This window comes from Felis catus, chromosome A1, assembly GCF_018350175.1.
Source record: "Felis catus isolate Fca126 chromosome A1, F.catus_Fca126_mat1.0, whole genome shotgun sequence".
In the NCBI taxonomy this organism is placed as follows: Eukaryota; Metazoa; Chordata; class Mammalia; order Carnivora; family Felidae; genus Felis; species Felis catus.
Genome location: NC_058368.1, coordinates 201,712,662 through 201,724,708, shown reverse-complemented (window position 1 = coordinate 201,724,708; position 12,047 = coordinate 201,712,662). Strand labels below are relative to the sequence as shown.

General features: G+C 37.1%; 1 protein-coding gene across 2 annotated transcripts in view; it reads left to right on the top strand.

The window, feature by feature from the left end:
• PARP8 (poly(ADP-ribose) polymerase family member 8) overlaps positions 1-11,747 on the top strand; it is a 178,200-nt gene extending 166,453 nt beyond the window's left edge. For both annotated transcript variants that reach the window (XM_011286265.4, XM_019811146.3), the window contains one exon: positions 7,081-11,747. In XM_011286265.4, the coding sequence (XP_011284567.2) occupies positions 7,081-7,183 (103 nt within the window). In that variant the 3' untranslated portion in view covers positions 7,184-11,747. The remainder of the gene's footprint in view (positions 1-7,080) is intronic.
• The last annotated feature ends 300 nt before the right edge of the window (positions 11,748-12,047 follow it).

Genomic DNA, 12,047 nt, shown 5'->3' with positions numbered 1-12,047 from the left:
TATTAGATAAAGTTAAGGTACATACACTCCCTCTTATTTTTCAAGACATACCAATAAGTTCAGAAACTTAAGAACGGGAAGGACCAAATCAGGTAAGTCTGCAGAGAAGAGATTGAGTATTTTCAGGTTTCTGAGTCAAGCAGATCTCAGGGCTAAATACGTTTCAGGAATTCTTATCCAAAATCTATCTTCTAAGGTCTAGCACAAATATCACCTCTTCCATGCAGCTCCCAGTCAAAATTAATCTTCCTTCCTGGTATTCTTTCACCCCACATTGCAGAACTTCCATTTAAAATTCAGTTTTTTCATTGTATCTGACTTTTCCATGAGGCTATCAGCTGCCAAAGGGCAGACCCCTGCTCTTGCTTTTCTTTTTTCTTTACGATTTTTTTTTATACTTTGTTTTGAGAGAGAGAGAGAGAGGGAGAGAGAGAGGGGGAGAGCGAGAGATGCCTGCATGCACAAGAGGAGGGGCAGAGAGAGAGAGGGAGAGGTTGAGATTCCCAAGCAGGCTTCCACACGCAGCTCAAACCGTGAGAGATCATGACCTTAGTCAAAATCGAGACTCGAAAGCTTAACTGACTGAGCCCCCCAGGCACCCCTACTCTCGCTTTTGTTTTACTCTCCTACATGCCCTGAAGCACTTCCCAGGGTACCCAATGCGGAGACGCCTGTCAGTACATTTTTAATGAATGAACAAAAACAAAGCTGAAAAGGACAATATTTTGGATTACTAATGTATGGTTTTTACTTTTGGTCAAAGTTTGAAATATATCTAAAGAAGAAGATACAAGAAAAATTTGTAAAATAAGAACTGTATAATGGCCATTAAATGAAAAGAAAGAGAACGTGCATCATGATTTTGCAAACAAAACAAAACAAAACAAACAAAACCCACAAACAGTGTTTGAATGGGAACATAGTGAGTAGACAGACAACTTATTTATAAAGTTGGAAGACAAACCATTTGGTCATGGCTCAGTGACACCGTGTGACATAAGCTGTGCGACATCAAGCCGATAAGATCGGGAACTTTGCTTTATCCCCAGCCTATAATAAATCCAATTTCTCTGTCTGCAACCCAGATCCCTTTCCAAGATTTAAACTGCCACATCACTCTCCTGCTTAAGATTCTTTCGGAGCTGCTTGCTTCTTATAAGACGAAATCCCGTGTCCTTTTACAAAGGGAACCACACAACTCCCCAGCCCTTTGTTCCTCCTTCAGCGCCACCGCCTTAGAAAGTCAAGGAGATCCAGTCCCCAGCCTCATGCCCCCCACATCTCATTGCCCACAATTTCTCCCCTCCAGATGTTCTGCGTCACAACCTGAACTGTGCACTACAATTCCCACACACCTTTCTCCATTGAGCTTGGATTCTCTCTTCCTCTCTACCCTCAAAGTAATTTATCTAATTCCTACTCATGCTTTAAATTTCAGCATATGCCTTCCGTTCTTCCTAGAACTTTCCTAGACTCCTTTGTACCGCCCCTTAGTGTTACTGTGTGATGCCGTGGGCATGTTTTTGTCATTGGGTTATTCTTCCTTATGCATGGTCTTCTTCATTATTCTGTATACTTCTTGAGGTTGTGGACTATATGGCTCATTTGTCTTTGTGTGCCCAGCACAGTGCTTAGCAGAAAAGAAGGAATGAATGAAATGCCCACATTTAACTGCTCGCTAGGTATTTCCCCTCGAAAAGTCTGCTCATACCTTAAAATCAGTGTGTACAAAGTGGACCCCATTATTGCTAAATCCCCTAATCAAGTTCTCGGCTTTCTCAATCTCTGCAGTCATTTTACATCAAAGAGACTTGAAATCCGAGCTCTTGTTCTTAATTTCTTTCTCCTTGTGCGCTATAGTCATCAGCTCCCAGTATACCTTTACCGTTTTCTCCTTTCAATACCTTTGTTTCCATGGATATATCATTCTCTGCCCCAGAGTCCACCAAAAGATTACTAGTTATTCTCCATGCTTCTCATTACCCCTAATCTATCTTGTACAATGCCAGATTTATTAAACATTAAGATGATTAGACTAGTGATACCTCTTCATTGTATAGAAACTGAAATCAAAGGCAAGCAAAAAGAAGAAAATCACCTGTAATATCCCCACTTGGAGTTAAATACAGCTAATCTTTTGGTGTATAGTCTCCATTTCTATGCATATAAAATTTTAAGGTCATGCTATTTATATCACATTAATATTCCTAAAGCAGAGTTTTGATTATACCTTGTTCATACAGACTGGTAGTTTTTAACAAACAAAAACATGGTATTCTGCAACATAGAGACCATTTTACTTTCCCTCAATTATCCATACAAAACACTGATTGAATAAAATTATTATCCAAGGTGTTTCTTGAGAGCAGCTTGGAATTATTTTTCCCACTACTGTGCCTTTGTTCCGTCAGTCCAAATGATGGGCCTTCTCCCCAGCTTAGCCTTCTCTAATCTTCCAAGCCTAACTACATGGTCTTTTCCAAGGGGTCTTCTTGACATCCCAGTCAGACATGATTTCTGTCTTTAAGTTTTACTCACTCTTTTTTTTTTTTAATATTTATTTATTTTTGAGAGAGAGACAGAGTGTGAGCAAGGGAGGGGCAGAGACAGAGGGAGACACAGAATCAGAAGTAGGCTCCAGGCTCTGAGCTGTCAGCCAGAGCCTGACGCAGAGCTTGAACCCACAGACCGCCAGGTCATGACCTGAGCTGAAGTCGAATGCTTAACCGACTGAGCCACCCAAGTGCCCCTTTACTCGTTCTTGTTCGTCATAAAATCTGCTTGTCCTTGATGCCTGCCTTACAGTTATTTGCATAACTTTATTATCTCCCCTCATAAAGTGCAGATTCTGTTCACAAGAAACAACACATAGCAAATGAAAGCAATGACAAAAGACTGCATGTTCCAACGTAATGAAGAAATTGTACATGAGTTGTGACATAGACAATGCTGTTACAGCATCAGATATCTTCAGGAACTTTGGGGAAGTGCCGGATATCATTCGGTTCACAGTGAATTTCTTCTTTTTATTGCTAATGAAAAATCGTGCTATCATTTCTGTATTCCAGATTCAGGGAGCCCGAAAACAAATTTACGTGTGCCATTCTTTAAAGCTGTCACAAAGCTGCTACATCAGTTTGAGAATAGAACATGTCAATACATTCAAAAGTTTTTATCCACGAAATTTTGTAACATGCCCAGAGAGTTCCAGACAGCTAAATTCCATCTGTTGTCTTATTTTCCTTCTCATAGCTTTTTAGGCAGATTGGTTTATTTTTTATTAAAATTTTAGCAATCTTCTTATACCTGGGAACATAAGTAATTTTAGACTTCTTTTAGATGGTTTCATTTTTCTTTCTTCAGAAAACCCTAGTCAAGTATATCATTTCCCTATGATATTATTCTTGCTCCATTTCTTTTTTTTTTTTTTTTTTAATTTGTTGCTTTCTGGGCATAAATGAACTTCACTGTTAGCAACTGAGTGTTTGTAATACTAATAAATAGTTGCAAAGTATTCTGTATGCCATATTTAATAAGTGCCCAAATGCTACTAGTATTACATAGATATGAATTCTGCCAGTTGACCCAATCAAATGGTAGTTTGTCTTTCCTTTATTATTATATATGCTTCATAGTTTAAGACACCTGGATGCTTGGGTCAGTTTTATCCTTCCAACCCACAGCTGTTATGCTTTCTTGTGGGATTCACAGACAGTGGGAAAACATGCATTTTTCTTAATACTTTCAATCTCAGTCCCTCACTCTTGCTCTCCCCTCACCCTGTGCTCTTTGTGTCTTAAATTATTAGCATTTATTTAAAGAATGTGAGTCTCGTCTCCTTTCCACTAACTACATATGCTTTTAAAGTGTTGATGAACACATAGTATTGGGGGTAGCAGACCCTTCCATTTGGACATAGGGTGTCGGGGGAGTGGGACATGACTGGAGACAAAGTTTTGGTTTGAGTCCCGCAGGACCTGGTGTGCCATGCCAGTCTCATTGGATTTTGTCCTGCAAGTAAAGTGGAGGCCATTTGTATCACTGTAGCAGAGCAGAAAATAGTCTTAGGGGAGAGATGATGGGGTAAGTGTGGAGACAGAGAGATCAGCTATAATGTTATTACAATCATCTAGGTCAGTGTTTCTCACTACAGAAGAAAATGTGTTTGACATCGTGACTTGGGAAAAAACAATGTGTCCTTTGTGTGGTGCATTCAGTGTTCTGTATCTTATTCTATCATAATCTCATTGAAAAATGCTAGCCTGAACAATCTAAGTTAATTTTGGAACCCGCTAATTGTACATAACCTGAAACTTGAAAATCCCTTATTTAGATGAATGATAATGAAGGCCTAAATGAAGGTAATGGCATCAAATGGAGAGAAGATGCAACTGGGAATAATTAAGAAAACAGAAGCAAGATAACTTGGTAACTTACTGGAATCAGGCACATGGAAGAACCAAGAAGGACTGAAGTTACCTTGTTGGGAGAGTGGGTAGACAATGGTACTCCAAATTGAGATTTTGTTAGGGTAAAAAAAAAGCAGTTTCAGGGTAAAAAAGTTAAGTTCAGTTTTGAATACACTCGATTTGTGATTTCTGTGGGAAAATTACAGTTAGGGAAAGATGTAAGGATTAGAGATATAGTTTAGGAATCAGCATGTGGGTGACAATTAAAGCAGTGGGAGGGATTGAAATAATTGAGATTTTGCAGATCATGAGAAGAGAAAACACTGAGAGTGAATTGTGGATAAAATCAGCATTGAAATGGGAGGCCACGGAAGAGGATGTGGTGAAGGAAATTGAGAATTAATAATCACAGGGCTGGGGCGCCTGGGTGGCTCAGTCGGTTGAGCGTCCGACTTCGGCTCAGGTCATGATCTCACAGCTCATGGGTTTGAGCCCCGCGTCGGGCTCTGTGCTGATGGCTCAGAGCCTGGAGCCTGCTTCGGATTCTGTGTCTCCCTCTCTCTCTGCCCCTAACCCACTGGCATTCTGTCTCTGTCTCTCTCAAAAAATAAACATTGAAAAAAATTTTTTTTAAATAATAATAGTCACAGGGCCAACGAGGAAGTGAAGAGATAGTATCACTTTAGGAAAAAGAGCAGTCCACTGCATCACATACTGCACACATAGCAGGTAAAGTCTTGTGAACTCCTCACCTAGGAGGCCGTGGGCAACCATTGTCAGTACACTCAGTAGAGTGGTAGGATCAGAAGAATGACTGCAGTGGCTTGAAGACGTGAGAAGTTAGAAGGTATTACAGACAAATCTCAAAGGTCAGCATTAAGTTGAAAGGAATAGAGATTGTAGTAGGTAGACTGGGTCTCAGTTAAGCCAAGAATACCCTATTCAACTTTGTGTCCTGTGTACAGAGGACACAGTACGTGTCTAGACCCTACTACAGGTGCCATAGAGCCAGAATAAACATAAATGCATATTGGGAAAATGAGAAGAGCTACATGTGGACTGTATGTGTAACTGGTACCATGGTTTTCTTTGTGTCTTCCCACTGTCCTTTTGGCAGTGTCTTTGCTTTCCAAAATCCGGATCCTGGAGGAACTAGCTGGATTGACTTGGTAAACACTATTGAACGAGCCTGCCAGCCAGTTTGCCTCTCCAGCCTTGGCTCAGTATTACGGATGGCTTAATTTACCCTTAGTCCTGTGGGTAGCCGGGATTTGTGTAAAAGCCAGTAAAATGTATTTTACTTGCCCTGTAAAATATATCTTTTACATAGTTTGCCACAACGCACCAAATTTGATTTGGACAGTACTTAAAGCATTTCACTTGAGCATTTTCCACTTAATTAACAGAACACTTACAGTTTGATCTCCTGACGAAATAATTATAACTGGGCTATATACCACATACCCTTTCTTTTCTTTATGGTGATGTTTCACTATGAGTGTATATGTGTGTGTGTGTGTGTGTGTGTGTGTGTGTGTGTGTGTGTGCGCGCGCGCGCACGCACGCGCATACTTATATGGAAAGAATTGAACAAGTTGATAGGCAACCGTGGGTCAGTTCTTACGAGTCTACATTCGATATAAATACAGTTATCACTAGGTGTTTAAGCAGTGGGTTATGTAAGGACCTGGGTTCTCATTGCTGTATGCCCTCCATTTCATTTCCCTGTATTGTGCTATTTCAGGAGAATTTTTATGTGGTTAGGAAAAGACAGTGGTGCGCATAAATCTTTGAGACTGCTTACAGCCCTGGTTATCTATTTTGAAGTAATTACCACTTCTCTAAAGCTTCTGTCTTGAAGTCATTTTTATGAAATAAAATTAATTCATCACCTATTCTACTTCTGACCGTTATCATGGAAGTTTAAAAATTCATTCTTGGAAAATTCTTATTGCCCAAGTAAGTTTATTTGAGGAAATGAAGAATCATCTAAAACGCAATTATTTCTTTTTAAAGGACTTTGCAACTGCTGTCCTTTAATGTTCTATTTTCACTTCTACAGCTTAGCTACACTTGGCGCACTTGCGTTCTAATGTGAAGTACCAGCATTAAGTAAGAACGTCTTGTATAGTCAGACTACGTAGAGCAGCCAGAGATAAGAGAGAAAATGCAGCACTGATCACAACAGAGTGATGATGAGAGGGCAAGCATGGCAAAAGAGCAGCGGCAGAGAGTGAAGTCATTTCTAAGAGTGTCGCAGATGAGAAAATAAATGATTGAGACTGGAGTGGGGCTGGGAAGTTTAGAAGCTAAAGAACGTAAAGCCGAAGCTGGTGTTTCCTCCACGGTAGGCTTCGTATAGCAGCCACTGTGGGAAAATGCTTGCGAGGCCAGAGACATGGGTGCTTCTGGCATCACAAGCCGTGCTTTATGTGGGGGTGAAAAAGTTGAAATTAAGAAAGGAAGGAAGGGGAAATCGGGGCACGATTGAGCATAATCATGTGTTTAGTAATGCAGACACATTATTAAATCCAGCAGAGAAATGACTCCTTCGCTATTGATTCCCTTCAGCTGTTCTTTGGGTGCCAAAGAGCATTTCTAAGGTGGCTTAAGTGATTTTTGAATGTTTCGTCTTTTTAAATGTCTTATGTTTCTTTTTTTTGCATTTCAGCTATGAGGATGGCCAAGTCGGAGATGCAAATATTAACACGCAAGAAGGAGGCATTCACAAAGAGATCCTTCGAGTAATTGGTAATCAAACCGCTACTGGGTAAAGGACCACCATTTAATTAACGTGATTTGAAAGCCTTCCTCGGGTTCAAAGCTGGATTTTGAACTGAAGAAGATGATAAAATAATTTATTGTTATTATAAACAAAAGTAACCCTTTGAATACTGATTTTTTTCTTAGTATTTCTAAGTATCTCATTAAACATACCTAAAATGGTATACAATTTATCAATTGTAGGGTTATGGAATCTAGTAATAAAATTACAACAGCACTTAAACTTAAGTTTGGGTTGCTCACACAATAAACAGATTGAAAAAACAGTTTTGTGCTGATATTTTTATATTAAACTCTTTAATTGGAAATTTGGTATTATATACCGACATTTTAGGTTACCAAAATAGAACTGAGAACATTTTATAATGACGTCTAAATCTATACAATACTTTGCAATAAGTCTGTTTGCACATTCCGATGTGCTATTTAATTAGTGGTATGAACATTCAAATGTTTGGGGAGGGGATGTTTCCTATTCTCCTGTTACTTTTTTCTTAAACAAAAACAATTAGGTCTTAGATGCAGTGCTTTGCCCATGAGTATGTAATGTACATATCTATAGATTCATGCATCAAAATGTGTGTGATGGTGCATATATGTGTGTGTATACACATATATGTGTATTGACAACAGAGATGGCATGGCTCCATGATTCCATTCCCATTTAATGAAAAGAAAATAATATTCAGTAAGCAGGAAATCTGGACATAAACCAAGATACGAGTCAAATTTATCACCATTCATTCACTGAAAATATTTACAAACAATTTTTCTATTTGTTTAAATAATTTTTCCTTCAGTTAAAATTCAACTCTTTTATAACGTTCTCTAACAATTATAATTTGGGGAACGCAGGTGCCCCAGGTGGACTAAATCTATATTCAAATGATTATATGTTTAAAAGAAGGGCCTCAGAATTTAAACAAACAGTATATATTTTTTATTTACTACAATGGAACATTTTTACAATTTATTTATACCACACCAGCATTTTTATATTTTTTCATCTAATACCTCTGCTTATGTTTTTTCGTATTGAGAAAGAAGACAAACTTTGAAGTTTCTTTTATATTAAAAGAACACAAATAGATTTATAGAGAATAATAGCACCAGCTCTCAGCATTTTCCTTTCAAGAGTCATGTGCTCATCAAAATCATTTCTATTTCTTTGGGTCCTGAAGTTATTCTTGCTCATTATAAGTTTTAATTGACAGTGTTTTATTTCCTACGTGATAGCTTTGGAATAAGGCCATTCATGAGAGCAGTTTAATTAACAAGTCTGCCACTCTATTCAGACCCTGAATCAAGGCTCATATCTGATTCTAATTTATTTAGAAAGAAAAAAAAAGTAAAAATGTATAGTCATTTGCAAGTATAATGTTATAACTTCTGTGTTTATTTCCTTTGGCACACAAGGTGAGCAAAAAGGTCACACGCATCGCTAAGGGTTGCTACTTAAGTATTTACCTATTGTTTGTTTCCTTATATTGTAAATAATTGATAATGCCACTTATTTCTGCAAAAATAGACTTGAAGCGGTTGAGATATTAATCATTGTGATAGGATCCACTTAAAACATTGATCCATTCCGACTTGGGCCTCCAAACTCAAAGCCAGACTGAGGCATAGTAGGGCATAGATCTAGCATGTCACTTAGTACTCTGTGACCAGATATTTGAAGACTTTCCATGGGACAAGCGGACGACTTGCTTCTTTCTGCCAAGACTCCCCAAGTCTCCCAAATCCCTTTGACTGCGTTTTAAAAACATTTTTAAGCGTCAAAATTACTATTTTCAAATTAATTTTGTGGCACGTTCTGTATATAATATAGTTGTGAAGACGTAATGGCAGGATTTGGAAGTTGAGGTCTCGGAACCCCACCTGTGTGGCCACTGGCAGCACTGGGGCAACTCCAAAAACGCCCTGTAGCGCCCCCCACCAAGCATAGTTTTCGAACCACGGACCTAACCCATTAAGGTTTTACTTAACAGTTGAGTGATCTACAAGGAGTGTAGTATCAGAATCTGAACTGGAATGGGTGGCTTGGAGGACTCAGGGGAGAGTATTTTAGGGAGGAAAAACTGGAAGAATGCAAACCTCTACCACCAGTTTAAGAATAGAACTTGGATGTAAATTTTTTAAAAAAATGAAAAGAAAACAATAAAAGTAGATTCACCTCTTAGAGCAGGGGAAGCAGTTGATAGTTTTAATGCCCACTAACTATTACAGACAATGGACATCTGTTGTGATAATAAGATGTCTCCAAATAGTAACTAATTGAATGCTATTGCAGTGCAAAATGACAGATTTTAAGTTTGTTTTGAAAAATTGTCAGAATCTCTGTAAGCAAATATTCGAAGTATGAGAGCCAATCTTTTAATTGAACGTTTTTGATATTGGGGTTACTATAGTATACTGATACCTTTATTTTTAAATAATCCAATTTCAGTATTAATTAATTAATAATATTCATTAATATTCATCAATAAATGAATCATGCTTCCAAGTAGGTCTGTAAGATTTAGAAGTTTAAACATTATCATGCCTTGATTCAGTCACCCCATTAAGATATTACCTATTGACATATTTGATGATTCCAAACATGTGATATTGTGTTGTATTTATATAATATTTGAAGTCTGTTCACTGATGCTTTGTAACAGTTGTATTAATTGTGTAGTCATTACTACTTAGCATTAACCCACTGAGCAAAGGTAATCATTTATTTTCATTCTTGAAGTAGGGAAAGAAGAACCTTAATTTATTAGTTCTGCTTTTTCCTACATTACTGATTTTTGTAAACATTTCACTATGAGTGATTTGTCCTTTTCATTGTCCACTGTATTGGAAAAAAAAAAGAAAATGAGTGAACATTTGAGAAGAGAAAAAAGTAATAATATACTTAAAACCTAGTGCTATAGAATACATTATGGTAAGGTACCTTGGGTGCCTTAGATTGCATTATGTTGAAATGATTTTTATTTTTTTTTTCTCTTCAGCAAATCTCAGCCAAATGTTGGATTTGAAGGTGGTTTTTAAATTTAAAATTTAAATGAGTGCCACCTCCTTAAACTTAGTATCATTAATGTGGTGTAAGAAACCAACCCAAAAACTATTGCTAATGTTCTGAATATTTTTCATTGAAAAATTTAAGAGTTTAAAAAAGAAATCTCTCAGTTATTCTCCACTTTGCTAAAAGAAGGGAAACTTTTAATATGCAGTATAAATTTTTAATATCATTGAAAGAATTCTAGCACTACTTTATACCATAGTATCATAACTTGCCAGAGGGCATGGTGTCGAAGAAAGTTTTAAGGAAAAATCATCATCTTTGTAAATGTCTGGATGCCTTTCATCAGATAGTGATTTAATATGTCATGAAGGGCCACTCAACCTTGGACTGTCTACCACTTAAATATGTGGATTTCATAGTAGCACTTGAAGCACATTTAAAAAATACTAGGATGTTATTCGATTGTTCCGCTGAATTCTTCATTCTAACACTACCTCAAGACAATTGGCAGACCGTTTGTTAAGGTAAACTGGGTTTCCAGTATAAGGAACGCATAAAATTTTGCAAATGGAAGTTATCAAGTAATTCAACAGTCCAGACTGTGCTGGACATAGATATTGTCAGTTACCTCTTGACAGTGCAGTAATACGGATATTTCAGTCACTGGTGATGAACGACATAGCTGACTAACACCCAGTGAGTTATGTGAAGGGGTTTCAAGTTGCAAAATCTGAATATAAGTAGTCCCCTTTAAGATTGGTTTTCTCCATGGGCCAATTTTATGTCCATTCACCTAAGCCACAAACAATTGCCCACTTACAGTTAAAGGATTAACATACTCAACTGCTTTGCCAGAGTGGCAGACTGAATATTCAATTATTTTGGCATTGAATGCCTGCTAAATTTTTGTCAGATTAAATATAAATTTGATGTATATTATTGTCCAGTCAATTTTTCCTGGAGATTTTGTATACACTATGATATATTAGGATAAGTTTTTGTAGGTTGAAAGAATTTCAAGTAGTTTTTAGACAAAACATATCCATGAGTGTGAAAAAGCTGTGTTGAAGAATAGATTACATTACACATTTACCAGCAAGTCAGTAAAAAAATAGTGCTTATTTACATAGTCAACATAATTTAATGTTCTAAAAATATTTTCTTCAATCTGCCCAATATTTAATGTATCATTTGAGATTTTTAAAAATGCAGCCACTCCTTTATGTAAACATTAAGATATGCCTATGTTTCTTTAACTATCCAGCCTTCTTTACAATAAATTTCTTGACTTCTGTGCACAAAATAGTATTGCAACCTGCTATTTAGCCTTTGGTGCCTTAGAGTTATTATAAATATTTAACAATATGTACATAATGTAAATACTGCCAAGAGATCACTAAGGCCAAATATTTTCTCTATTCACTTTTTATTGCACTTGCTTTCTATTGCTACTTAAGCCTCTTTTATCCAGCTTTGTAATAGTTCTAACATTGTAGCCAATGTAAATGTTTACTTTCAATAAATCTGAATTTGTTCAACAAGTACGGTATATGTGGGCACTATTTTGAAAACTCGGTGAGACCTTAGCTACTCCTCACGATGAATCTTGCTTCTGGGGACTAGATATTTGAAGTTCTCAACAAACTCTAAAAATGATGTTGCCCTTTTCACTTGTAAAGTACTTCTAAAATAGGAGGGAATAAAAGAAAAAAACCCATCTTGTCAGCATTGCCCCAGATAGTCGTGATAGACTTAATTGGTCATGTTAATTTCAAATTCTGTCAAGAAACAGAGGATTGAAACAAAAGAGTTTTATACGTTTTGTATATATGCTTTGTAAA